Raw genomic sequence first — 27,891 nt, forward strand, 5'->3', positions numbered from 1 at the left:
TTCAGACATTATCCACATTATTAACGTCCTGAAGCACACATACTGTCACTGAACAAGACCACGAGACGTTCTCTCATCATCTGAGAAGGTCAAAGGTCACACACTTACTGGTTTCAACGATGAGTTTGGTGACTTCTGCAAAGATCAACGTAAAGCCTGCTCCAGTCTGAGTAACACGGTGGATTCAGCCTGGACAAGAAGCCGAATCCTCCATCCAGACTCCACAACTAACAGGACTCCAAGTCTAGGTTATTCATGGTTAAAAGGTGTTTCAGGATTTAAATGGCTGTTTCACTCATCGTGCATGTAAATCATTTTAGATGCATTAAAAGTTTATTTTTAAGATTTGACTTGCAGTTCAGAGAAGTTTTGGTTTGGATTCTACAGTAATTACATATTACATTTAATAACTTATAAAACATTCAACAGCTCATTTAAATTCCCAACAGTGCTCCCTGCTAGCTTGGTTTCAGCTTTCATGGTTTGTTCTTATTATAGCGTCACTTAAATAGCTAAACAACTTGTTGATAATGCAAACAGTCTTCCTCTCTGATGCTTTAAGCCATCTTTCCATCTTCATCATTTCACTGAATACGAACACCAACAGTTCAGCAACACGTACACACACTCCATGACCGCCAAGAAAACAAACCGACAACACTGCGTGAGCTAAGACACCAGCCTGAACCCGAGTGGGTTAAAAAGGGATTTTGTAGAAGACCGTGGTTAATATTATATGTATATTTCTTATGAAACGTTGGAACTTACTTGACTCAACTACCAGTCTGGTTCCTTTGCCAAACAGAAGCTTATTCCCAGATGTCCCACAGTGCCTGCTCACCTGACAAATACCCCTCGAGGGCTCCGCTCACAAACCTCCAAGAGAGTCGGTCTCTTTTTCAAGCCTTTCTTTTCACATATTTTGGCAGAAGGATATTTGAGATGTGTGACAGAACAAACTGGAAACAAAATGTCAAAGAATCTGTTCACACGCAAGCCATATCGCCACTAAACTGCCATCGAGCAAGGCACCACACAGCTACGTGCTGACTTGCTGGCTATTTGTAATTATCCCAAATCCCAACTCCTAATCTCAATGAAGGTTAAAGTGGTACAGTAAACCCTGTTGTCCACCAGTATGAACTGGGATGCTGGGCTATTACCAGTATACTTCTGGTTCTTCAACCAAATCAAAAGAAAAAGGAAAATAAGCGTTTTACCCAGAAATCCATAATCTAATGTCCCCAATGCTGCTATTACACAGGTATGCATGTATTAAAAGAACTTACTGTGAAGAACAACCAGGTTTGTTCCAGTCCCAAAGATGAGTTTACCAAGTCCTTTTCACTTTGTTAAAAGAAACACTCAACGGTAGGGAAAGCGCTCAACAAATAAGGAGCAGAATAATCCAGTGAGTCCAGTAAATTCTTCACGAGACAGTACAAGCCTGTTTCATGCCATAAGTCATCATCGTACTGTCTCAAAAAGAATCTGCTTGACTCACTCGATTATATACATATATATATATATATATATATATATATGTGTGAGTGTGTGTGTGTGTGTGTGTGTGTGTGTGTATATATATATAATGCAGTGAGTTAAGTAAATTCTTTATGACATAGTACAAGCCTGTGTCATGCTACAAGCAATCATCAGCCATCAGCTGTCAATAAAACAGGTTTATTGAAAGCTGAAGATCGCTTATAGAATGACACAGGTGTGTACTGTGTCATAACGACCGATGAAAGGAAGGTTGAGGGCAGTATTTTTTTTGAAATGTTTAAGTTTAAAAATTTTTAAGATAAAGCACAAAGTGAGACTAAATCTAACATTTCAATGCCTGGTTTCAGGATGTGGAACATCTGTGAAGACCAGTAGTGACTATAAGGATGAATTCAACATTAGACAGCTAACAATACATTAGATTTTCAAAAGGAATAAATATGCAACAATCTTAAACAGTCCTTGAAAATGATGTTATTCTGAGTAAATCTCACACAAAAGCCTTACTTGATTCCACAAACAGTTTTGTTCCACTACCAAAGATCAGTTTCCCTGTTCCTCCTCCAGTATTCACACAACATACGAGGCTTTGGCAAAAACTAGACGACTATACAATACAGTACCAGCTCAAAAAAGTATTACTTTGTATAAAAACAAGTGATGTTTGGGCCTCCAGTCCTCATCCCTACCAATGGGAAGACATTAATCCCAAAATATTTCAACTTTATCTTCAAAAATACATGAATCATTATGTTGATCCATTTATTTCTGAAATCTAAAGTCTGAGGAACGGTTCAACTGGTTCACTGTCTTTGGTCCAACTCATCACAACTCACTACTTCAAGTAGCAGAAGCATTTTTACATGATGAATCAAATAAGCAGGGTTGAGTAAACCTCATTTAAGGTGGCTTGGTCCTCTTTGGAGAAACACATAACATTTGTATTATAATTACTTTTCTAACTCGAGAATTCCCTGGAAAACTTCACTACATCAGCTCTCACCAAACATTTTCACAACATTTGATAACTTTCCCATTCACGTTATTGCATCAAAAATCTCCCTCTAAACCTGTTTCTGATAGTGTGTGTCTTCCTCAAGCTCAGGTCCTCTACCAGAGGCCTGGGAGTCTGAGGGTTCTCTACAGGAACTTAGCTGTTCCTAGGACCACACTCTTCTGAACAGAGACCTCATACCTCATATACACACACACACACACACACACACACACACACACACACACATATAGATACATATATACATAAATATACTTATATATACTGCCCTCAACCTTCCTTCATCGGTCCATTGTAACATTGTTGGTGATTGTGGATTATATCCAAAATCACCAAAAATGTCTGATGAAAGGAAGTTTGAGGGCAGTCTTTTTTTTTCTTTTTCATTTTTGTGTTTACATTTTTAAGTTAAAACACAAAGTGAGACTAAGTCTAACTTTTCAATGCCTGGTTTCAGGATGTGGAACATCTGTGAAGACCAGTAGTGACTATAAGGATGAATTCAAGATTAGACACCTAACAAAACTTAACATTTTCAAAAGGAATAAATATGCAACAATCTTAAACAGTCCTTGAAAATGATGTTATTCTGAGTAAATCTCACACAAAAGCCTTACTTGATTCCACAAACAGTTTTGTTCCACTACCGAAGATCAGTTTCTCTGCTGCTCCAGTATTCACACAACATACGAGGCTTTGGCAAAAACTAGACTACCGCACAATACAGTAACGGCTCAAACACTTATTGATCTATATAAAACCAAGTGATGTTTAAGTCTCCAATCCTAACCCCTATCAATGGGAAGACATTAATCCCAAAATATTTCAACTTTATCTTGAAATATATATGAATCGTTATGTTGATCCATCTATTTGTGAAATCTAAAGTCTGAAGAATGGTTCAACTGGTTCACTGCACACCAAAAGAATCATTAAATTTGAAAAAATAAAGCTTTTTATGTTACATAATCAGTGTCAACATGGAGAATTCTGGGTAATGGAGTATTTCATTAAACAAATCAAGAATAGACTTACTCAGCCTGACAATCAACTTCACACCAGCTCCAAAGATCAGTTTTCTAGAGTCCATCACACACTGAGAACTAACAGGACATGAACCTCAGGACTTAACAAAGGCCTGTGTCCACCTCCATCACACACCATGAAGCAGCAGGACACAAACTGAACCATCTGCCCTCACGTCTCCGTGGCACAGAGCCGGGAGGACAACTGCTCCTGTCGGCTCAAACTATTTCTGCAATGAGACGTCCACCTTTGACCAAATGGAAGTTATCTTTACAACTGGTGCTGCTTGTAAAGGACAGAGCGACTTCATCTCTGACATGTTTGGAGATAAAAATCATCAGCTTCAGGTGATGGTTTTGTTTTTAAAGCAGAAGGAATGCTACTCATTGGCTCTAAATGCAAATTAATTCAAATTAAATCTGTCTAATTGTGTTTGTGCCACTCTTTAGAAGTTTGATTCATTCAGATAGCTACACCCAGACTTCTACATGCAGTTTAGTCCCGCTCCCAAATAAAATCTTGTTATACCGCCTCCAGTAGTCCGACCAAAAGACCAAAGCCTCCACAACCCGGAGAAACTATCCCTTCAGTTTCAGCACAAATCAAATCTCACATGTTGAAACTTACATACATCCAGTCAACTGACTGTGGTACTTTTGTTGGTTTTTGTTTTTGTCCTACCCGGTCTGGACTCAAACATGCAGTCTTTTCTTTTCTTTCTACAATCTACTTGAAGGGACCAGACTAAAACGTTACGGGGAGCTTTATCCATCGCTTGTTACTCAGGTCTCAGACATGGTGACTAGAATACATTGCTTTAACTGAGACATGCTCTCTTCACCTTTAATGTCCTTCAGCAATAACATGAAATCTACTTACTGGAAGTGACTCTTAACTTGGTACCAGCCCCAAAGATGATTGTGTTAACTCCACTTGTAGTCACACAACAGCAGACATCCTCACAAAAAGGCCAGAAGAAAACTGCAGCCAGCCTCCACAAAACACCACGAGACCCACTTCATATTGACTTCATAGAAAGGAGAAGAACATTCTCACATCACCCGTCCATTTTGCTGCATGTCCTCTTTTGTCTTTACCTTCTTTTATCTCTGCACTTCATCATAATGCACCGTATACTTCTTTGCATTTTAATGTACATAACTTGCTCTGTTTAAAAAAACTGGATTATCTGATTGATCAAAAGACCAACACTTAGGCTCATGGGATCAGACAACGGCATCCGGATGATCATGGACGACAGAGAAAGGACAAAGAGAAAGACCAATCAGGAGAATTTCTCTCATTCAGCATGAAGAAAAACTAAATGAAGGTTTTGATGCATGTTAGAAATGGTCTCTAATGTACCTCTAACTTTTTGTGAAACCAGCGCTACTATAACTCTGGATATTTGTCTGACAATGACCTTATCAAACAAACAGCATTTTCATTTCATTTACACTTTACACTTACTGCCCCCAATCATGACTTTGGTTCTTTTCCCGAACAGTAACTTCCCTCCTCCTAGTGAGCTGCTCACAGGGTTTCTGTCCTGAGCAAAACTCTTCCCCTGCTCACATCCATATTATTCACATTAGAAACTGATGTAAACTGGAATACTTCTTCTTCTGTGATTTCCTGCATGTTGGAAGTTATTAGAATGTTGTTGTCCAAAGAAAGACGTACATACTTTCAATTATTTTAACTCTTACATCCTCGTTACACAATTATAAATATTAGGTCAGGAGAAGTCCCATTTAAATAAGTGTACTGAGGTTACATTATACTGTCACATAACAGCATTGACAGATTGTCATTTCAGTTATCTGAACATATAAAACGCCCTGTTGTAAAATATCAGACTATTTTAAATAAGGAACTTTACATTTATAATTCCCTTTCAGGCTGTGGGCTTTCTGTAGCTTTTACAAATAATCTAAAGTCTTACTTGACTCCACAGTGAGAGTTGTTCCAAACCCGAAGATTATCTTTTCTGTTCCAGAATACACACACTGACAAACTGCCTATCAAAAACCATCTCTACACACACACACACACACACACACAAACGCACACACACACGCACACACACACACCAGAAAACCCCAACTCCTAATATAAATGAAGCTTAAATGGAACAGTAAACTCTGTTGTCCACCAGTATGAACTGATATATATGGATGTTTGTAAGATCAGATTCACTGTTTCACTTTAATGTACAAATATTTTGCTCTGCTAAACTCACCCTCAGTGTATTTACATTACATTTTACATTGTATTACAAGTTAGACCCACATTAATATTCAATATCAACAGGTTCATACACCGACATGAACCTTGATTTTCCTAAAACGTGTTCAACATTTGCTGATGACACTGTTGTATTCAGCTTGTCTCTGTTTACTTTACAACTTTATACCATTTTTATGTTTGGTATCACATAATTATCTTCTTCTTCTTTTTTAACATTAAACCGGAAAGCCCATACAGACAACAGACATGGATGGAGCACTTACGAGAGTTAAAAGATAGCATTATCACACAATAAGATCCACAAAACAGAAACCTCTCATAGAAAGACCTGCAGGTTTGCACTGTTTGATTTACATGTTCTGGTATTTTCTCAGGGTTGGTAAGTATTTTAGTTAGGATTTAAATGTCCTGGTATTTTCTCAGAGCTGGTAAGTATTTTAGTTATGATTTAAATGTTCTGGTATTTTCTCACAGCTGGTAAGTATTTTAGTTATGATTTAAATGTCCTGGTATTTTCTCAGGGTTGGTAAGTATTTTAGTTAGGATTTAAATGTCCTGGTATTTTCTCAGAGCTGGTAAGTATTTTAGTTAGGATTTAAATGTTCTGTTATTTTCTCAGGGTTGGTAAATATTTTAGTTGTGATTTAAATGTTCTGGTATTTTCTCAGAGCTGGTAAGTATTTTAGTTACTTCTCAGATGTTTAGTCACACATTTTTACCCAAGGATTTGCCATATTTTATTTCTGTCTCAGTTGACAGTGTACGAATGGGAATGCAAATTAAAACTAGATTAATGCATAATAGATTAGATTAAAAATAGACACTTGTTAGGCTTTAAAGAAATTATTGTTGTGATATCTGATGTAATCCTTTAACATTATTATAATACTTTTTATAAAATGAATGTTTTTATTTCTGAATATTGTATCTTATTACTAGAACCAGTATAATTCAACAGCATATAAGTATGTGTGTAAAATATATATATATATCATCAAAATCACCAACAATGTTACAATGGACCGACTAAAGGAAGGCTGGCGGCAGTATTTTATAAAATGTTTAGGTTTAAATTTTTTGAAGTTAAAACACAAAGTGAGACTAAATCTAACTTTTCAATGCCTGGTTTCAGGATGTGGAACATCTGTGAAGACCAGTAGTGACTATAAGGATGAATTCAAGATTAGAAACCTAACAATACATTAAATTTTCAAAAGGAATAAATATGCACAACAATCTTAGACAGTCCTTGAAAATTATGTTATTCTGAGTAAATCTCACACAAAAGCCTTACTTGATTCCACAAACAGTTTTGTTCCACTACCGAAGATCAGTTTCTGTCCACCTCCAGTATTCACACAACATACGAGGCTTTGGCAAAAACTAGACTACCGCACAATACAGTAACGGCTCAAACACTTATTGATTTATATAAAAACAAGTGATGTTTAAGTATCCAGTCCTCATCCCTATCAGTGGGAAGATATTAATCCCATAATATTTCAACTTTATCTTCAAAAATATATGAATCATAATGTTGATCCATTTATTTGTGAAATCTAAAGTCTGAGGAACGGTTCAACTGGTTCACTGTCTTTGGTCCAACTCATCACAACTCACTACTTCAAGTAGCAGAAGCATTTTTACATGATGAATCAAATAAGCAGGGTTGAGTAAACCTCATGTAAGGTGGCTTGGTCCTCTTTGGAGAAATACATAACATTTGGATTATAATTACTTTTCTAACTCGAGAAGTCCCTGGAAAACTTCACTACATCAGCTCTCACCAAACATTTTCACAACATTTGATAACTTTCCCATTCACGTTATTGCATCAAAAATCTCCCTCTAAACCTGTTTCTGATAGTGTGTGTCTTCCTCAAGCTCAGGTCCTCTACCAGAGGCCTGGGAGTCTGAGGGTTCTGCAAAGTATTTTACTGTCCCTAGGACCACACTCTTCTGGACAGAGACCTCATACCTCACACACACACACACACACACACACACACACATATATATATATATATATATATATATATATATATATAAACTAGAAAGCCCATACAACTTTCTTTAAAGAAACACTCAACAAATAAGGAGCAAAATAATCAAGTATTTAAAAAAATACTTGACTCACAGGATTTTATATATATATATATATAGCATTTTTTTCCAAATCCATCGATGGTGTTGAGTGCTCGACTAATGAGGAGCGGAATATCACCACGGATACAGGAAAAAAGATTTTAATGCATAGCAGTACAGGCCTGTTTCGTGCGTTTTGCACTCATCGGTTGCTAATTAGCAGCTGATGATTGCAAGACGCATAAAACAGGGCTGTACTGCTATGCATTAAAATCTTTTTTCCTGTATCCGTGTTGATATATATATTTTTTTTTTCACACACACTCAAAACACTCAGTCTCATTTTTCCCTATATTTATTATCTGTCCTCCCTGCAAACTCTTAACCCTACATGTCCAACTAATCACAATAAGACACATGTAAGCTGTTGGTAGAATATATTACAGTAGATTATCAACACACTTAATTTCATTCTTAACCTGCCTGCTGTGGGATTAGATGTGGCGTTATCTCTGTCTGTCTGATACTGACGTGACTCAACAAAAGCATCGGCTTGCAGAATATTTCTTCCCTGTTGATTCAGTTAACTTTGTTCCAGCAGATCCAGCGTTCCAGCCACACAAAGCAAAGCTCTCCCTTTACTGGTATATCAACACCCTCTTTGACCTGCAGCTTCTTTTACACCATCAAGGCTAGAAAGGAAACTTACTTGAGTGAATTTCTAATCTCATCCCTTTCCCGAAGATCAGTTTTCCAAATGCACCACCAGTAGTCACACAGTGGCAATCCACATACCACAAAGTGTTCACGCTGGCTTCATCTCTTCATATCTCCTGACATGTCAGCAACACCTGCCAGCTTCAGATGGGGTCATTTTCATCTTGTGCCTTTGTCATCTGCAATATTGTTTTTGGTGTAAAATGATGTAGCGTGAGGTCCAGCATTCATCAGCCCTTCATGGCTTCATCCTCACTCTGGCCTCCAGAAGCACACATCATCTTTATGCTTTGATTTGTTTCTTTCATGGTAATGAGTCTCATGATAAACCTCCAGAGGCCTCCCCAAATATTCTCCCTGTTTGACCAGTCGTCCCCCCGCTACATTTAAACTGATGGGCTTACAAACCTCTTCAGACACCAACCAGAATGGGACTCGTTAAAAGATCATCTTCTTCTACATATTGTTGTTAAAAAACCTGACTTGTGTATAATAACTGGCTTTTCCCCTCTTATTCAACTTACCAGATATGACAAACAACTGGGTCCCGGCTCCAAAAGTCATTTTATCAGCACCTCCTCCCCACACACCGTGTTTGACTGCTAACTGAAAACCAAGGTCTCCTCAACTACCCATGACAAGGTCAGTTGTCTTGTACCCTCAACAAATAATCATGAAAACAAAACAAATCCCCTGGATTATTACTGGCCACAAAGCTTTCTGTACCAGTAAACACACTGGTCATTCTACTGACGTGTTTCTACCAGCAGTTTGGCTCCAGGACCAAAGTTGCTCCTGTAGCCCATGTCAAGCTACCTGCTCTGCTCATCGGCATGAAACCAAGCCAACATTATCCACATGAAATGAAACAAACACAAACAGAATTTAACAAGAGATGAGACATTTCCTCAGCATCAACCCCACCACATCCAGCAGTTCATTCAGAGCTTCATCCATGTCAAACCCAGCATTTATCACCCCCACACACATGAACCTTCTGTCCCCCACATGTTTTAGGGCTCCAACACACGACTCTGACTCGCCACTGGAGACTAAATATTCTGCAACTCTTCCAGGGCTCCCAGTGTTCCCAGTACCGCTTACACCACCTACACCACCAGCCTCTAAAGTCCACTATGTGTATGTATATATGTATATATATATGTATATATATATATATATATATATCTTAAATGTTTATCTGTTATGTATTTCTATATTTTCTCATGCTAAGTACAGTGATAGGAATTTTTAAGTCTTATGAATATGTTTTATGAATTAACTTGGATTTATTTTGTTCCTGTTGGTTCTTCCATGACATAATCTTGCTCTCTTAAAACCAGTTTTACCATAGGTGCCCATGTTAATGTTCATCTGTTTTCATTTTATTTGATGCCACCTCAAAGATAACGAACGTCTGATATGTCAAAACAGAAAGTCATTGCAATTTGTGTGTAATTTTTGGACTTACCAGTGTCCACAATCAGTTTTGTCCCTCTGCCAAAGTGAAGCTTGTTCCCCTGACTATTCACACGACATCACTGACTGTGACAAATACTGACACTCCATCAAATGCTCATAGAAGCCATCGCGTGGAAAGAACAATAAAAACAAAAGCACTTCTCCAGTCTGCAGGAGTCAAACTTCACTCCACTTTCCCCAGCTCAACATTTCCCCAGCGCCCGTCCATATTCTGACCCCCTAAAACTAAAGTTAAAGCAGAAATTTATTGTCCCCTGAGCCTGACTATATTTCAGTCTGGGTAAGATGACCAGTAGGACAGAAATAACTCACTTAGTTGAACTTTTAAACTGATTCCTGGTCCAAAGGTGAGCTTGTCAACTGCAGCAGACGGCCACACTGCTCCAGTCCAGCACAAAAACCTTCCTCATCTCTGCAGCAAGCTAACACAGACACTGTTTCTACCAAGACACATAGGATTAGCACTCTTCACTACGACATTATATCATCCACCACCTCTCACGGACTAAATGTTCATATACAACTTATTTGCTATTCCCAAAATATCACGACACCATCATTCTGTTACAAGTATGATGCATGTCAACGTGTTGATGAATGAGGACGTTGTTGAGGACTTCCACTCAGATTGTCTGTTTTAGTACTATTAGACTAGAGATGGTTAAGTTACATAAGCTGTATACAACATTTCCTCTGTGACTGGGTCCTTTATAAGTATTTAGGTGTGGTTAATAGTTGTACAATACCCTCCCCACTGGGACCACTACCATCACCACTATTGATGGTTATGTGGGTAAGACTTATCATTCCCTGTACACCCTTTAATTAGCATGGGTACTATGACTACTAGTATTATCCCCTGCTGATATTACCAGTAAAACCACTACTGCTAGCCTCACTGCTTCTGCTGTCTTTGACCAGTGCACTTGCTGCTTCTGTTGCCAGAACAACCAGCACTAGATTACGTTTAGCAATACTAACATTTAACTGGTCTAGCACTCCTTATGGTAAAACATTCTCCATCTGCTCTTCTACAAAGTACTGGCCTCTGATAAACTGTCATTTACAAAAGATACTGACCCAAATCCATGTTGCTGCCATGCTTGTGTTAAAAATTAACTCCAGTACGAGGTCATCATCTCCTGCTGGACGGAGGAGTAACATGTGAAAAGACATCCGGCGTATCCGATTCCCTGCAGATGGATTTGATTGGGCAGCCCGTCACCATTCAGCTCCCTTCATGATCAGTCAGTAGAAATGCTCATTCTACAGACACATAGCTTAAAAGTAAGTTGCACTGTGACGTGCGGGAAGTAGACACAACAGCTTCTCACCAACATCGTGCCTCCGGTAACCCGTTGGCCTGTATTCTCCACACCACGCTTCACCTGTGACCTCTATTTGGGACATGACCCTATACATCTACATCACAGTCTCATTCTTTAGAAAAGAAAACACTTCCCTGTTTCTCTATTTTTAAAATGTGTCAAGGGAGATCCTACAGGTTCACTTCTTTTTTACAAAACAGAAAATGAGCTGCTTTGCAGTATGACTGAAGTTTAATGATGAAGAAAGGTGAGCATTAAAATGTTACAATCAATTCGAAATATAACAGGGAGCCAGTGTAGGGAGACAAGCACAGGAGTGATATGGTCCTGCCTCTTTGTCCTGGTAATGAGTCAATCAGTGGCGTTTTGTATCAACTGTAGATGGTGGAGGGAGCCCTTGCTGACACCAAAAATGAAGTGCTTTACAATAGTCAAGCCAAGAATACATAAAAGCATGTACAACTTTTTGCAGATCGGCAACTGACAAAAGTGACCTAATTTTGGATATTACCTTGAGCTGGAGAAAGCATGACTAAACAACTTGTTTGATTTGATTATCAAAATCAAAGTTAGCATCGAATATTACCCAAAGATTCCTAGCAGCCTGCTTAAGATTACCTGACAGACCACTAAGATTAGTAACAAAAGGGCTGATGGGATTTTTGGGACCGTACAGAATGACGGTACAGAATTACATCATTAAATTTGAGAACATCTTTGAACATCCAGGATTTAATGTCAGAGGGGCAAGTTGTGAGATTTGCTAGGGCGCTAGGATCTGTGGGTTTTAGTGGCATGTATAACTGAGTGTCATCAGCATAAAAATTGTAAAGTACATCGTGATTTTGAATGACCTAGCGAAGGGGCAGCATGTATATGGAAAAGATAAGGGGGCCGAGAACTGAGCCTTGAGGGACACCGTAACTCAACCGAGCCATCGAGGAAGTATAGTTACCCAGAACAACAGAAAAGGTTCTGTTGGTGAGGTAAAATTGTAATAAACTAAGAGCCAAGCCCTTGATGTCCACCCAAGTCTCTAAGCGATGTAAGAGGATTTTGTGGTCGACTGTGTCAAAAGCAGCACTTAAATCTAAAAGAACTAAAATCGAGCAGTCACTTCTGTCTGCAGTCAGCAGTAGATCATTAGTGACCATAACTAGAGCTGTCTCAGTACTATGAAGTGCTGTAAAACCAGACTGGGAACTGTTAAAAACACTATTAATGTTGACAAAAGAAATCAGTTGAGATTGAATTACTCTCTCGGGAACCTTAGATAGAAAAGACAACTTGGAAATTGGTCTGCAGTTACTTAAGGACAGGGGATCTAAATTAGCTTTCTTCGGCAATGTGTGAACAATGGCATGCTTAAAACAGTGAAAAAGAAACAGAGGCCAGAGAATTCTTAAGAATTTCCAAAATAACGGGGCTAATGGTTGAAAATACCTCCTTGAGCAGCTTAGTGGGAACACTGAAATTGTAACTGGTTGAAACTGAGTAAAAGATGCAGAATTAACATGGGGAATGGAATGAATGCAAGAGCCAGGCTGGATTTGGGACCTGATATCCTCCACCTTATTTACAATATGAGTGAGAAATTTTCTGGGCAATTCAACATCAGGTTCAAAAAGAGAAGTGGAGGGACCATCAATGACAGAATTAATTACCCTAAAGAGAACTTTAGGATTTTGGTTATTTCTTGATATTAGTTCAGAGAAATACACTGATCTCACAGCCATAACTGCCTTCTAGTAAATTAACATTTGGTTTTTAAGGGTGTTATGTGCTAATTCGGACTTGTTGACCTTCCACTGTCGTTCAGATTTTCTACAGAGACTTATAAGGGCACAAGTATGATCATTCAGCCAGGGGAGGTTATTTGATTTTTATTTCCTAGTTTTAAATGGTACAATTTGGTGGAGGATGCATAGGCACTGATCACTGAATGAATTTAACAGTGCATCTGGATTAATTAAGGAACTGCATCATCTTACTGGACAATTGGGAGCTGCCAAATCAATTCAAGGGAATGGGGTTCATTTCCTTGTGTAGCTCAAGAAACAAGTGTGTGGACTGCATTGTCCCTGAAAAGACTGTCCATTGTTATTCAAATAACAAGCCATGGGTAACGAAGGACACCAAAGCCATGCTGAATGAAAAGAACAGGGCCTTTAGAGCTGGCAATAAAGAGGAGTTGAAAAAAATCCAATGGGACCTTAAAGTGAGAATCAGGGCGGCTCAAGATAATTACAGGAGGAAGTTGGAGCAGAAACTCCATCAGAACACGAGAGAGGTCAGGAGTGGTATGAAGACCAGCACTGGTTTCAGGCCTACTGGCAGCAGAGGAGTGGAGGGGAGCTTGGACAGGGCCAGTGAACTTAATGTGTTTTTAACAGATTTGACACAATGACCCCTCCCCGCCCACCCCCCTGTCTCATCTGTTGCCTGCCTTCATCAACCGTCACCTTCACTGCCCCCCCACCCCCTCCTCCTCCTTACATCCCCCCAGCCTCCAGTGGGGCCCTACTCCGCCCCCCCCCCCTGGGTTCCCGGACTAATGGCCCTCTCCAACCTGATGACCCCCCCTCCCCCCCTAGCTATAACACCTACAGTGTGCTTCACAGTTGACCATGTCAGAAGACTGTTGATGAGACTTCACGCAAGCAAGGCGGCAGGCCCGGATGGTGTTAGCCCCAGGGTGCCCAAAGCCTGTGCCCCCCAGTTATGTGGAGTGTTTCATCATGTCTTCAACATGAACCGTAGACTTCCAAGGGTCCCGTGCTGTGGAAGATGTCCTGCCTCATTCCTGTGCCTAAAACGCTGCATCCCAGGACTCCAAGGACTACAGACCGGTAGCATTGACTTCACACATTATGAAGACCCTGGAAAGACTCATCCTGGAGCAGCTTCGGCCCACGGTCAAGCCACACTTAGACCCCCTCCAGTTCACCTACCAGCCATTATTTTCCTGCTTAACCGTACCTACGCCCACCTGGATAAGCCAGCAAGCATTGTGAGGGTCATGTTCTTTGACCTTTCTCTTGCCTTCAACACCATCCGGCCAGCTCTACTGGATGAGAAGCTAACAGCAATGCAGGTAGATACCCCCTTGTGTCCTGGATTGTTGACTACCATAGTATGTGTGCTTGCAACACTGTGTGTCAGACAGAGTGGTCAGCAACACTGGGACTCCACAGGGGACAGTCCTGTCTCCCTTCCTTTCCACCCTCTACACCACGGATGGACTTCAACTACCACACAGAGTCCTGCCATCTTCAGAAGTTCTCTGATGACTTTGCTATAGTCGAATGCATCAGTAAGGGCAAGGAGGATGAGTACAGGGCTGTGGTGGGAAACTTTGTCACATGGTGTGAGCGGAACCATCTGCAGCTCAACAAGACTAAGACAAAGGAGCTGGTTGTTGTTCTGAGAACAGACAAGACACCAGTGACCCCTGTCTCCATCCAGGGGTTCAGTGTGCACACTATGGAATACTACAAGTACCTGGGGTTGTATATAGACAATAAACAGGACTGGGCTAAGAACACTGATGCCCTCTACAAGAAGGGACAGAGCCGTCTCTACTTTTGAGGAGGCTGAGGTCCTTCAAAATCTGCCAGACAATGCTTAGGATGTGGTATGAGTCTGTGGTGGCAAAAGTGCTCTCCTGTTTGCTGTTGTGTGTTGGGGCAGCAGGTGGAGGGTAGCGGATGCTAACAGGCTCAATAAACTGATCCGCAAGGCTGGTGACATTGTGGGGGTGGAACTGGATTCCCTGGCAGCAGTTTCTGAGAGGAGGACACGGTCTATGATGGCACATAATTTCAACAGTGTCCCCCACCCACTTCATGATGTGCTGGTCGGCACAGGAGTACTTTTAGTAATAGACTCATTCTGCCGAAATGCACTACAGAGCACCACAAGAGGCTATTCCTGCCTGTGGCCATCCAACTTTACAACTCCTCCCTCAGAGTGTAAGACACTCGGAGTTAATGGTCCCTGGACTGCCCTTCACCTGTTTTACCCTGTCGAGTTTTGTTTGTGCTGCTTGTTTTGTGTTGCAGTAGTGCAGTATTGATAGGGTATTATTTGCACCATGCTTGTTGATACATTTTGTTCTTATTTCTATTTCTTATTCTATCTTTTATTTTTTCTGTTTTTCTTGTTACTATTTGTTTCTATTTTCTTGTTATCTTGTATCTTGTTAGTTTTTTCTTACTAGTGCGTGAGTGTCTGTAATCGAACCCAATTTCCCCTAAGTGATGAATAAAGTCCTCTGATTCTGAAGGCACCAACTCTGTTATAGTTCTGACTATCCCACTAAACCCATACACCAACAGTTCTCCAAGCTATCTTGTGTTAATGACTCAAATAAAGATTCAATATTATATTCAGTTAACTTGTGCCTGGTACTTTGACTGATGACAAGGGAGATTAAAGTGCGTTGTTTTCAGATTTTCTTTTAAATTGGTTGCCATTGTGTAGAAAATTCATTAAAACAAAGCAGGAAGAAAAAAAACACAAAAACAAATTCAACAAGTTCATCTAGAGGTCATAGAGATCAGCAAGATATCCAACAGAGGGCAGCATCCCATCGGATGTTTACCAGCAGGTGACGCTCTGTTTCATTCATACATAATTTAGTGCTGTGAAAATGTGTATGTGTGTTTTATGAAACCTACATGAACATTCACATTTACTGGTGTGGTGTTGGGTTGCAGTGAAAACCCTCAATCACATGGTTCTCTATAACTTGTCATATATGCATTTGAAATTACAGGAAATAAAGCAAATGAACTTTTTCCGACTGCCACCTATTCATCAGATCATCTCTATAATGATGTACGATATTCTAGAAATGCTCATTTTATCTACTGTAATGACACTGGGGTTTGGAGTCTTTGCTGGTCGGTGGTCATGTTGTCAGTCTAACAATTTAAACTCATACAACACCGTCACAGATTTGGAGTCTCATGAAAACAACTCATGTGAATTGCTTTAGATATGCAAAGTAAAATAATTTGAATGCTAATGAGAAACGAATAAAACAAAAAAGGCAGAGAGTAATGTGTTGTACAGACGCATGTTCACTCCACACAGAGCACTGTCAGCTGAGACCAACAAGAACACTTGTTGAAGTGTTTCTTGGAAGCTGAAGCTGCTTCCAGATCGTAATCTGCAGGTTTGGTTTTTCAGTTAAAATGTGGTTTCATCTGCTGTGCCGACCTACAGCATGCAACATTATCTACATGCACAACACATTAACTACAGACACACAATATCAGAGGCCATAACAACCCATTTCATTAACCAGCTTCTTACTGTAAACAGTGAGGTCCTGAGTAAACATACTACTGCAAAATAACTCTTTCAGCCATTCACGTTTAGAGATTTCTGCATCATATGTTTTCTTGTCTCACTGATTTGAGGTAAATGTGACTTATCTGGAAGCTGGTGATGTCAGGAATCTTCAACACCTTCTCATTCCCAACTCGTCAAATAAGGCAGCTTGGTCAGTGGCCTTACGCTTCAAACTATGATGCTCAAGGACCCCCTTTAGCGTCAGGTTTGTACGTGCAGCGCTGTTCAACAGGTATCAGTGGTGTAGTGGTCCAGTCGAAATAAACCACCCTGTCACCAGAATAAAACGTTGGCATTTTATGTTTCTGTAAAACAAAAAAAATTCAACATTTCTGAACCAAAAATATGTTTGACAATATTTCAACTTCTAGCCAATATTGGTGGAGCCTGCGTCCACATCACGTAACTGTCAAGTTTCTTCCTGCAGAACAAAAAAATGGGCAACTTTCCTTTTGTTCTCAGCAGGCAACATTTTAATCAATCAATCAGACTTTATTTGTATAGCACTTTTCATACAAACAAATGTAACAGAAAGTTCTTCACACAATAAACCCCCCCCCCACAAAAAACAACAAGAGTACATGACATGACATGACATGACATGACCTTCCGGTCATTTAGCCAACGCTTTTATCCAAAGCGACTTACAATAAGAGCATCATTTAACGTAGGAAATCAGGAGAACTACTAGTCATCAGAGGTCATAAGTGCATCTAAACAAGCATCTAAGAGCAAAACCAGTGCTAAAGTAAAACCGCAAGAAAGAGATTTGTGTTTTAAATGAGTGAATACAATAAGTGGTAAGAACAAGTAACAGGGTGGTAGTTCTTAAAGAGGTGAGTTTTGAACCTGCGGTGAAAGATGGGCAGGACTCCGCTGTCCTGACATCAGTGGGGAGTTCAGTCCACCACTGTGGGGCCAGGACAGAACCGAGCCGGGACCGGGTCGATCAGCAGCAGGGGCCTCTGAGTGACGGGACAACCAGGCGTCCCGAGGCAGCAGAGCCAAGTGGTCGGGCGGGGGTGTAGGGCTTGACCATGGCCTGGAGATAGGAAGGAGCGGGTCCTTTCACTGCCCTGTAGGCCAGCACCAGAGTCTTAAACTGGATGCGAGCAGCTACTGGGAGCCAGTGTAGGGACATGGGAAGGGGGGGTGTGTGGGAGAATTTAGGGTGGTTGAACACCAGACCAGCTGCAGCTTTCTGAACAAGCTCCAGAGGTCTGATGGCCGTAAGTAAGGTAAAAAAAAAAAAGTACAGACACATTTTATAAAAGTAAAGACAAGTTTAAAACTTGAGTTAGTAAAATAAGTAAAAGTGCCATAAAAACAGATTAATTAAAAGTAACAACAATTGGAGCAGAATATAAAAAAATTGCAATATACAAAACTATCTCTCTCTCTCTCTCACACACACACACACACACACACACACACACACACACACACACACCAAGAACTTATCCGTAGGCTGTTTAAAAAGTGAGGTTTTTCACCTGTTTTTAAACGTGTCCAGTGTGGGGGCCTCTCTCAGGTCCTCAGGCAGGGCGTTCCATCTACTTGGGGCGTAAATAGAAACTGCAGCTGCCCCTGCTCCAGACCTGCTCCAGACCAGCACGAGGGATGGTTAAAAGACCACTGCCATCAGACCTGAGAGGTCTTGCTGGTTTGTAAGTAATGAGCATGTCTTTTATATAGTGTGGTGCAAGACCATTTAGCACTTTGTGGACAATTGACTAAGATAGATTTGGCATTAAAATGCATTTTGATAACATTTCTAGTGAGAAATGTAAATTTTATTTTCACAACTTTGTTCAGTAAATGTATATGATCTTCGGTTTGTTAGTTAATTCAAAGATTCTTTCAGGTGTTGCCAGAATTGTTGGAATGCAACATTCCCAAAATTGAACACATCCCCACAACACGTTTTTACATCTCATCTCATCTCATCATCAGCTGCTTCTCCGGGGTGGGGTCGCGGTGGCAGCAAGCTAAGTAGGGCACTTCAGACATCCCTCTCCCCAGCAACGCCCTCCAGCTCCCCCTGGGGGATCCCAAGGCGTTCCCAGGCCAGACTGTACATGTAGTCCCTCCAGCGAGTTCTGGGTCTACCCCGGGGTCTCCTCCGAGTTGGCCGTGCCTGGTAAACCAGATGCCCAAACCACCTCAACTGGCTCCTTTCGATATGAAGGAGCAGCGGCTCTACTCCGAGCTCCCTCCGGATGTCCGAGCTCCTCGCCCTATCTCTAAGGCTGAGCCCAGACGCCCTATGGAGGAAACTTGTTTCAGCCGCTTGTATCCGCTATCTCACCTTTTCGGTCACTATCAAAACCTCATGACCATAGGTGAAGGTTGGAACGAAGACTGACTGGTAAATTGAGAGCTTTGTCTTCCGGCTCAGCTCCCTCTTCACCACAACGGTCCAGTACAACGTCCGCATTACTGCTGATACTGTACCAATCCACCTGTCAATCTCCCGCTCCATCCTACCCTCACTCGTGAACAAGACCCCGAGATACTTGAACTCCTTCACTTGAGGCAACAACTCATCCCCAACCCAGAGGGAGCAATCCACCAGAAACTACGTTTCTACAATGCTTGCTAAAATATCCTAAATAAATAAACATTTGTATGCTTTTTTCAAATAAACCAACTAAATGCAGTACAATTTATGTTTCGGCTGCAGTAAATATTTGATATATTCTGTAGATATATATTTTTACAATTTGCAAACCAGAATAATTACAACTGTGGTGCTGATTTGTGTCAAGCTGCATGGCAGGGCTCAAAGGAATTGTAGTTTTTAAAAATAGTGTATTCCTAGAATGTGAAGTTGTAAATACTGCATTGGGAGTACACTGGGGGTTTAAGGGGATGGGAAACACATTTGTGTGATCAGATTTTAAATATATAATGGACAGCACCCCCATTTGGTGACTATAACCATATGTGTATAGTCACATATCTCTATATAGCTCTATATAGCTCTCTATAACAGGTGGTCCCCTGTCTGCAGCCCCTTCTGTTACTGAATGACAAGCCTTTCAACATGCCCTGAGGCCAAGGTTCAGAGGTCAATATTTCAAAGCACTTTGAGTGGCTGTTGCAGCTAGAAAAGCGCTATATAAAATGCAACTTGATTGATTGATTGATTGATTGAAAGCAGGAGCTGTTTACAATCTTCAGACTGACATAATGATACTCTACAGGTCGAGACCTTTCCAATGATGTATTTGGTTTATTCCTACGACAAAGTTTTAATTTTCACATTTCATGGACAACCTTGGTCCAGGTTTACTATCAGAGAGCCCTTTGGAGGCCCAACACGTGAAATGAACGGTATTCAGTTTGTTGGTCTTTTTTTAGAAAATAGTGACAAATACAATTTAAGCTAATCATTTTTACTAATTTGCAATCAAACTATTAATTTTGGCCTTTGTGTAGCTTATTTTCCTGATGAAATGCAAGCTCTTTCTTGTCAGACCTAACCCTAACCCAAGTATTTCAGGTCCCGTACCTGTAGTAACACCCTGGATGGTCAGCAGAATGCAATATGCAAAGTTGACTTTTTTTTAATCACATATAAACAGCATTTTTATATAATCATGTTTAGTTAGATACTTTTACAAAGTGATCCATCTTTTCTGCATTTTACAGGGTAATGATAGAGCACAAAAAATAGAACATGGGGTGTTTTTCCATTTGAGATAAAAGAAAAAACAAAGTACAAAACCCATACTTACATAAATGAATTTAAACAAAAGAAGGACATTTTGGGGAAATATACAATTTCCACTTCCCCCGAATTTCCTCAAATTTAGTTTCCTCAAGACTCATGGAGGTGATTCTTTCGATCACAAAACATTTCATAAATGACATTCATTGTAGGGATCAACAGATCTTTCATTTCCTTGTACCACTCCGATGGAAAACCATCCGGTCCTGCTGCCTTATTGGGTTTTAAATTTGAAAGGTGACTTATTTTAAAAAACAAACAAAATAACTTTCATTTCATGGATTGGGCCTCCAAATGCTCTCCGATATACATGAAATGAAAGTATTTTGTTTGTTTGTTTGGTCACCTTTCCATATTAGCCACTAACATTGGCTAGAAGTTGAAATGTTGATATGAAACATATTTTTGGTTCAGAAACGTGGAGATTTTAAAGTATCTGTGGTTTGCAGAAACGTCAACTTTTTATTCTGGTGACTGGGTTGTTTTTGTTTTTTGTTTTGTTTTTGACTGGAACACTACACCACTGATACCTATTGAACAGCCCTGCACGTGCAAACCCGACGGTAAAGGGGAACCTTGAGCGTCACAGTTTGAAGCGTAAGGCGTCTGACCAAGCTACCTTATTGGATAAGTTGGGAATGAGAACGTGATGGAATTCTGTGCAATGTAATGAAGCAGTCAGAATTAGAGAGACCTTTCTATCAGCCATGTCTTTACCACACTCCAGACCGACTGTTCTGATACTTTCCTCTTTGAAATGCAAGGATGAGGCTATTAAAGTTAGACAGAGAGGTAAAAACCAGCTTGCATCTCAGACATATTGTAACCATACGTTTTAACTTCGCCTGATGTAACACTTTAATAAATCAAAGAAACAGACAACTGATGGTAATGAAGAAAACCAAGAACACATTTTATTCTGTCACACACACACAACAACCAACAAGGATGCACCCACGCCTGGAAGTGTCAAAGTGAAAAGAAAAAAAAAACATTTATGTCGGGTAGGTTTGCTTGCTCCATATGATGACTATGTATGGAAACGACTTGATACTTTCTGCCTCGTAACTCACAAGAACTCTTGAGCCTGTTGGGCAGATTCCTGAAGCAGGTTTAATGATAGTAAACCAATTTGTAAAATGAACATTTCTTTAATGTTTCTTAGGTGGCATCTCTTTAATGTCATACATAAATGTGACATCTTCTAAATTGAAGCCCTGTGGTCAGATGAAATGAGTGTATTTCTCTACTGCATTTTTAACCACAGGACTGAAAGTCCTTTACATGAAATGACTGCATCAGTGACGGTGGACACAAAACACCAACCACAGACAATATTATCTACAGACACGACATGAACTACAGACTGTAGGATGATATGGAAAATACCATTACCGTGATATCTGCTGACGTATGTAAACCACCGTGTTTAAGAACCCAGCTGAGAGTCAGCACACTGAGCTGTGTGGTAATGTAAAGTACAACATCAACCCAAGACTGGTTTTACATAATACTCCCTGAAACATTTCACACCTCATTTTAGGAGACATTTCAGCTGACCGCTTCTCGTTATCACTTTAGACAACAAAAGCAACAATGTTGTGTTATTGGCCATCCTACAGACACACAGCATTATTTACAGACCTGAAATAAGCAACTGACTAATACAGACAAATGATACTGATGCCAGTTTGACAAATGATCTCGCCCGGAGTCACAATCACATCAGGAAAAACACATTCTTCCCCTGAGAAGCTGTGAACCCACAAGACACAGCCACCACTCACACACAGCCTGATTACCCACATGTACATGTGGGTTCTTAAAAGAACTTGAAATGTTCTGCACCGTTTGATGCAGAACCGCTCAGTAGAACTTTTAGCCACTGACCAGTTACATCCTGTCAAAAGTCCTTTTGTATTAAAACCACTACTTTTTATTTATTTGTTGATATATCAATATCTACTACATCCTTATAAATGTCTGTGAATGTTCTCATTCATCCAGGTCATGGTTATCCAAAGGAGTTGAATCAAGTGCAACTGGACTTGGTATATATCCGTGAAGACATTTCGCCTCTCATCCAGCTTGGTCTAGTCAGAAAGGCACGAACTGAGGAAGCCTCTTGGATGAGAGGCGAAACGTCTTCACGGATATATACCAAGTCCAGTTGCACTCGATTCAATTCCTTTGGATAACCATATAAATGTATTTGCTCAAAGGACTTTGGTACTTTCAGAAGGACTGCTGGGAAATTAAATACTTGCTTGATAAAATGAGAAGACTTCACTGAGCGATCCCATCAATATTAGACATGGTGATAAACTCCAGGTCAAAACGGATGAACAGATTTGTTGAACAGGATTCAGGAAAGTACCATAATGTAGGTTTGGAGCCGTGTGGAGGTTTTGGGGATGTTGGATCTGGATCGGCCGCTAGAAGACCAACACTTTGACAGTGAGCAGACCATTTAAAAGCAGGGCTTTGACGAGCAACACTCTCAACCCGTTCACCAGCAGCACCCACGAGTTGAGCCTGATATATTCTGTACAGGAAAAGAGTCATTTTACTCTCCAGCCCAAAGAGACAAACAGCGAACAAACCACTTTCCCTGTCTCTACTTTCTGTGGAATCACTTAACCTCTCTGTTGTCTTCCGGGTCAAAATGACCCACCACAGTGTTTAACAGCAGAGAAAAGACTCTAAATGATATTTTTTCAACCTGAAATGTGATGACTGTTCCTAGAGTGAACTCAACATTAGAAAAGGTGAAACATTTTTTTTGTTCATATTTCCATGAAAGCTGTACACCAGTAGGGTACTAAGACATGTCTTCGGCTCATTTTGACCCTAACACGTGTGGGTCATGTGACCCTATAAAAACGAGTGGTGTCCACTGATTAAATGCATTCTTTCTGCACTGTGAAGAGGGAAAACCCAGATAGTCACACAGTTTGTGATGAATGACAGGTTGTTTCTTCCTGAAAAATAGATTTGGGGTTTAAAACTAAATTAAGTTGCTTTAACTTAGAGGTTTAATGAAGGTGGGTCATAAATGACCCTTAAGATAAGGGCAGTATACACAATGTGTGCACAACACAACACAAGGAGATATAATATATATATATATATATATATATATATATATATGTACAGGAAAGAAATTTAATACATTGCAGTAGAGGGCTGTTTCGTGCGTTGCGCACGCTGATGAGTGCACAACGCACGAAACAGCCCTCTACTGCAATGTATTAAAAAAAAATTTCCTGTATCAGTATTGATATTCCGCTCCTCATAAGTTGAGCAACACCATTGACGGTTTCGGAAAAAAACGGTATATATACATATATATATATATATATATATATCTCCGTGATCATTCTCTCTCTGTCCCTTCTGTCATCTGTGTGTGTGTGTGTGTGTGTGTGCAGATTAGAGAAATGACCTCTGACCTGTATGAAGACCGTCCAAGGTGCTGGACTCTGAGCGGGTTTCAGGATCTAAAGATTTGGATGTGGACCAAACAACAGAAACATGCAGATTATGTATGTATGAAGTTTACAACACACACAACGTTGAATTCTTACACTATAAAAGGCTGATTTTTTTTCTTTTTTAACCGTTGTTCCCTGCTGTGCATTTTTTGATTTTAAAAGAAAAACAAAATAGATTTTTTCAGAAAACATGAACCACAATAATACATTAAATTTGAATCATCTTCTCGTGTATTTTATGTTGTATGCACACACACACACACACACACTAGAGAAATGACCTCTGACCTGTATGAAGACCGTCCAAGGTGCTGGACTCTGAGTGGGTTTCAGGAGCTAAAGATTTGGATGTTGACCAAACAACAGAAACATGCAGATTATGTATGAATGAAGTTTACAACACACAACGTTGATTTCTAACACTATAAAAGTCTGATTTTATTGTCTTTCTTAACCGTTGTTCCCTGCTGTGCATTTTTTTTTATTGAAAAAAAACACAAAAAAAAACAGATTTTTTCAGAAAACATGAACTACAAAAATACACACGAGAACAACCGCGATCCTACCTAAAACAACCGTGGGCAGTCAACATGACGGCCGGTTTTTAAACTCTATATTGTGTCAAGATAAATACCCAGTTGAGATATTAATGCATTACATATGTTAGTGTGTCTGTTAGGAAACTAACTGACACCAAAATTAACATTTTAACAACTTTAATACTATTTTTCAAACAATTTAAAATGGCCGCTGTCCAACGCCTGTAAATACTGCAAGGCCTCGGTGGTAGTCATGGTGCGTCTGTAACGGCGTCTGTAACCAGACATGTTGGACATAATCACACATCAAGTTCAGACTATTTCTCTGCACTGGAGGACACTAGTGTGTTTCTAGGACACAGCAACGAACTTCACGAAGGAAATGATGCCACCAACACACGTCATAAATACTGACATATGACGCACACCATCACGCACACATTACGAGCCGTCTTTTTGACCGCTCATGGTGGTTTTAGGTAGATCTGATCATAACTTTTTTTTTTCTTTTTTTGTGCACTTGTTCTAAAACTCGTTTTACTGCAAATATATGCAATTTTAAGAACATTCAGGGAGCGGCAGGTCTGCATCTTTTTTCCCATAGTTATTAAACTTTGAAAATCCAAAACGGTCATAATGACTGTCTTGGTTGTTCCAGTGAATCATTTTCTCATGTATTTTATGTTGTACACAAACACACACACACACACACACACACACACACACACACACACGCACACACACTAAAGAGGGAAGAGAGTTTAATATTTAACCGTGTTATCATGTTGTAGACTGGTTGTATATGTTCAAATGCAAAAATTATATGTTTTGTTATACTATAACCAAATTTGTGTTGTAGTTTCAGAAATTTGTTTGTACTGTTCATTAAAAATAAAGAAATCAGCAAATATAATGGATATCAGAAAGTTTCCTCATCCCCTTTACAGACATTGGTATCGTATCAGTAAATCTTGACTTGGTCGGGCCCTAATTGACAACCCTGCTATACGTATCACTACATGTAGACACAATACATGGATTAAATATAACTTGAATAGCAGTTTATGCATTCATCACAACTTGTCTGTAATTTAAACTAGGTTTCTTAGTTTATCAACATTGCTTTTCTTTTTTTTTCTTTTTTAGGGAGCTGTTCCTTATCCGATGCAAGGGTCTAAGAACAGGATGTTGTGTTGCTGTAAAGCCCCTTGAGGCAAATTTGTAATTTGTGACATTGGGCTATACAGATAAAACTGACTTGACTTCTGAAATAAACAAAGCTGCAGATTGGTAAAGTAAAAATCATAAAATTAAACCTAATTTTACTTACTTGTAGCCCCTTCTTCATAAACTTTTATGGTTATGTTATTCATCGTGCAGGACTTGATGTCATCCTTAGAATATCCAGCAAAGAAGTAGGTTTTGGTGTCTGGCGACAGGGGTGCTTCGCTGGCTTTCAAACTGACGGTGGGTTTATCATGCTGCAGCTCCAGCGTCATCGGTCCCGATCTGGGAAAGTAGCTTGATGCCAGGCACAGCTGTAGCTGCTCACTGTCCCCCCAGCTATCTGTCTTCTGCAGCTGGAGGATGGACAGAGTGGGGGGGACAACTGTCTGATCTGAAGCGGAAGATTAAAAAAGAAAATCCATGCAGATCAGCATTATATAAAGATAGCTAAAACAACATTATAAAAAGTCACTTCATTTTAAGGTGTATTTTTAGTTTAGGACAACGTTTCTCAATCAAGTCCTCAGATACCACTAGTACTTCAGATTTTCTATTCTGCCATCTGTTTTCCCAGTTGTTCAGCCTCCAATCAGGGAGTCAAAGAAAGTTGAATCAGTTCATCTGGACACAACGTCTACACCAGCTACAGGCCAGTGGCCACTCTTTCAGGGATGAGGTGTGCACATCCTTGATGGGGAGGAATGACGGGCTGTCGGCCTGGTGTGTCAGGGTCCTTAGATGAGTGATGAAACATTTCTGTCAATACACGTGTTCAGATGAACTGATTCAACTTTCTTTGATTTTCTTACCTGGTTTATTGAGCATGCATCAAGATATCCAATCAGGGAGGTTTTTCACCTGGAACAAGAGGTGACTGTAATGAACTACCTGGTAGAACATAAAACCAGCAGTAGTGATGATAGCTGAAGACCTGATTGAGAACCACTGGTTTAAACTATGAGAATACCGGCACAATAACAAAAGGGTTAGGTGATGTAGTCTATCTGCATATGGTCATAATGAAACACATAACCATAGAACCCTTATGTGATCTCTCTGACGTCTCATATAGTATCTCTTCATAAATCCAAGTTTACACTTCAGACCAATCAACATTGTAGCATCCTTTTATTCTGATTCAGAGGTACGATATTCAAGTCTGCTGAGAAAATTGGATCAAGCTTCATATAAAAAAAACACACATTTTCAGCCATCTTTAAGCTAAATAGTCTAACTACATGAAAATGACAAATGTTTGAAGAATCAAAACACGTATCCTTGTCCTCCGACTGAACCAGGTTTCATTTCAGGCTGGCAGCAACTCAAGTATAATGAACTCCTTTCTAATCTAATCCACATACAGAACTAGTTGTTTCAATGTACATAATGAGTTTAAAGCAGGAATCCAACAGGTTATCAACACTTTGATTAAATTCACATTAACTGGGGGCTGTGCAATTGGCGATGTTTCTCATTTTCAAAATGACTAGAGAATGTTTAGGCTGGGATAGGCTCCAGCATCCCGCGACCTGACTTCGGATAAGTGGCTTGGATAATGGATGGATGGATGGATGGATGGATGGATGGATGGATGGATGTTCAGGCTATCATACAGCAGTCTATTGATACCGTTCTTTTTTCTGGTCTTTAGAATTTCATGTCCTTCTATTCTGCCATCTCGACCAGGACTAACCTGACAACTAAAAATTTGAAATAAAAAAATACAATTATTTCCTGTTCTCAACTGAATGAATAAAACAATATGCAGAAAAAGACTTTCCTTACCTTTTGGTTCGACTGTGAGATGGATGGGCTTGCCGAAGATAAGTTGATAGTCACAGTATTAAAGCCCCCTACAAAAACCCTCCTTCAGCAGATGTCTCTAATTAAATGGACATGATCTATTCTAATATCTGGACTGTGCTGTGTGACACGGACTGAATTATCAGCACAGCCTAGATGTTGAATTTCAAGGTTTAAAAAACACAGGACTTGAAATGTTTCTACTCAGTAAAACACGACGGATCTTAACAACGTTTGTGTTCAGCAGTTATTCTACCATTTAACCAGCAGGGAATATTTAACCAAGACAAAGAGCTGCTTTCTCTGACGAGTCTGGATGAAATGAGGA

At 39.9% G+C, this 27,891-nt stretch overlaps 1 protein-coding gene across 1 annotated transcript in view; it reads right to left on the reverse strand.

The window, feature by feature from the left end:
- Window positions 1-27,591, reverse strand: part of LOC130123772 (uncharacterized) — an 83,130-nt gene extending 55,539 nt beyond the window's left edge. Inside the window, exons 1-4 of the mRNA XM_056293065.1 lie at window positions 27,546-27,591; window positions 25,864-26,151; window positions 24,283-24,330; window positions 23,953-24,000 (exon numbers count right to left, since the gene is read on the reverse strand). Coding sequence (XP_056149040.1) covers window positions 23,953-24,000; window positions 24,283-24,330; window positions 25,864-26,032 — 265 coding nt within the window. The 5' untranslated portion in view covers window positions 26,033-26,151; window positions 27,546-27,591. The remainder of the gene's footprint in view (window positions 1-23,952; window positions 24,001-24,282; window positions 24,331-25,863; window positions 26,152-27,545) is intronic.
- Window positions 27,592-27,891: the final 300 nt, after the last annotated feature.

This window comes from Lampris incognitus, chromosome 14 (assembly GCF_029633865.1).
Source record: "Lampris incognitus isolate fLamInc1 chromosome 14, fLamInc1.hap2, whole genome shotgun sequence".
Taxonomy (NCBI): domain Eukaryota; kingdom Metazoa; phylum Chordata; class Actinopteri; order Lampriformes; family Lampridae; genus Lampris; species Lampris incognitus.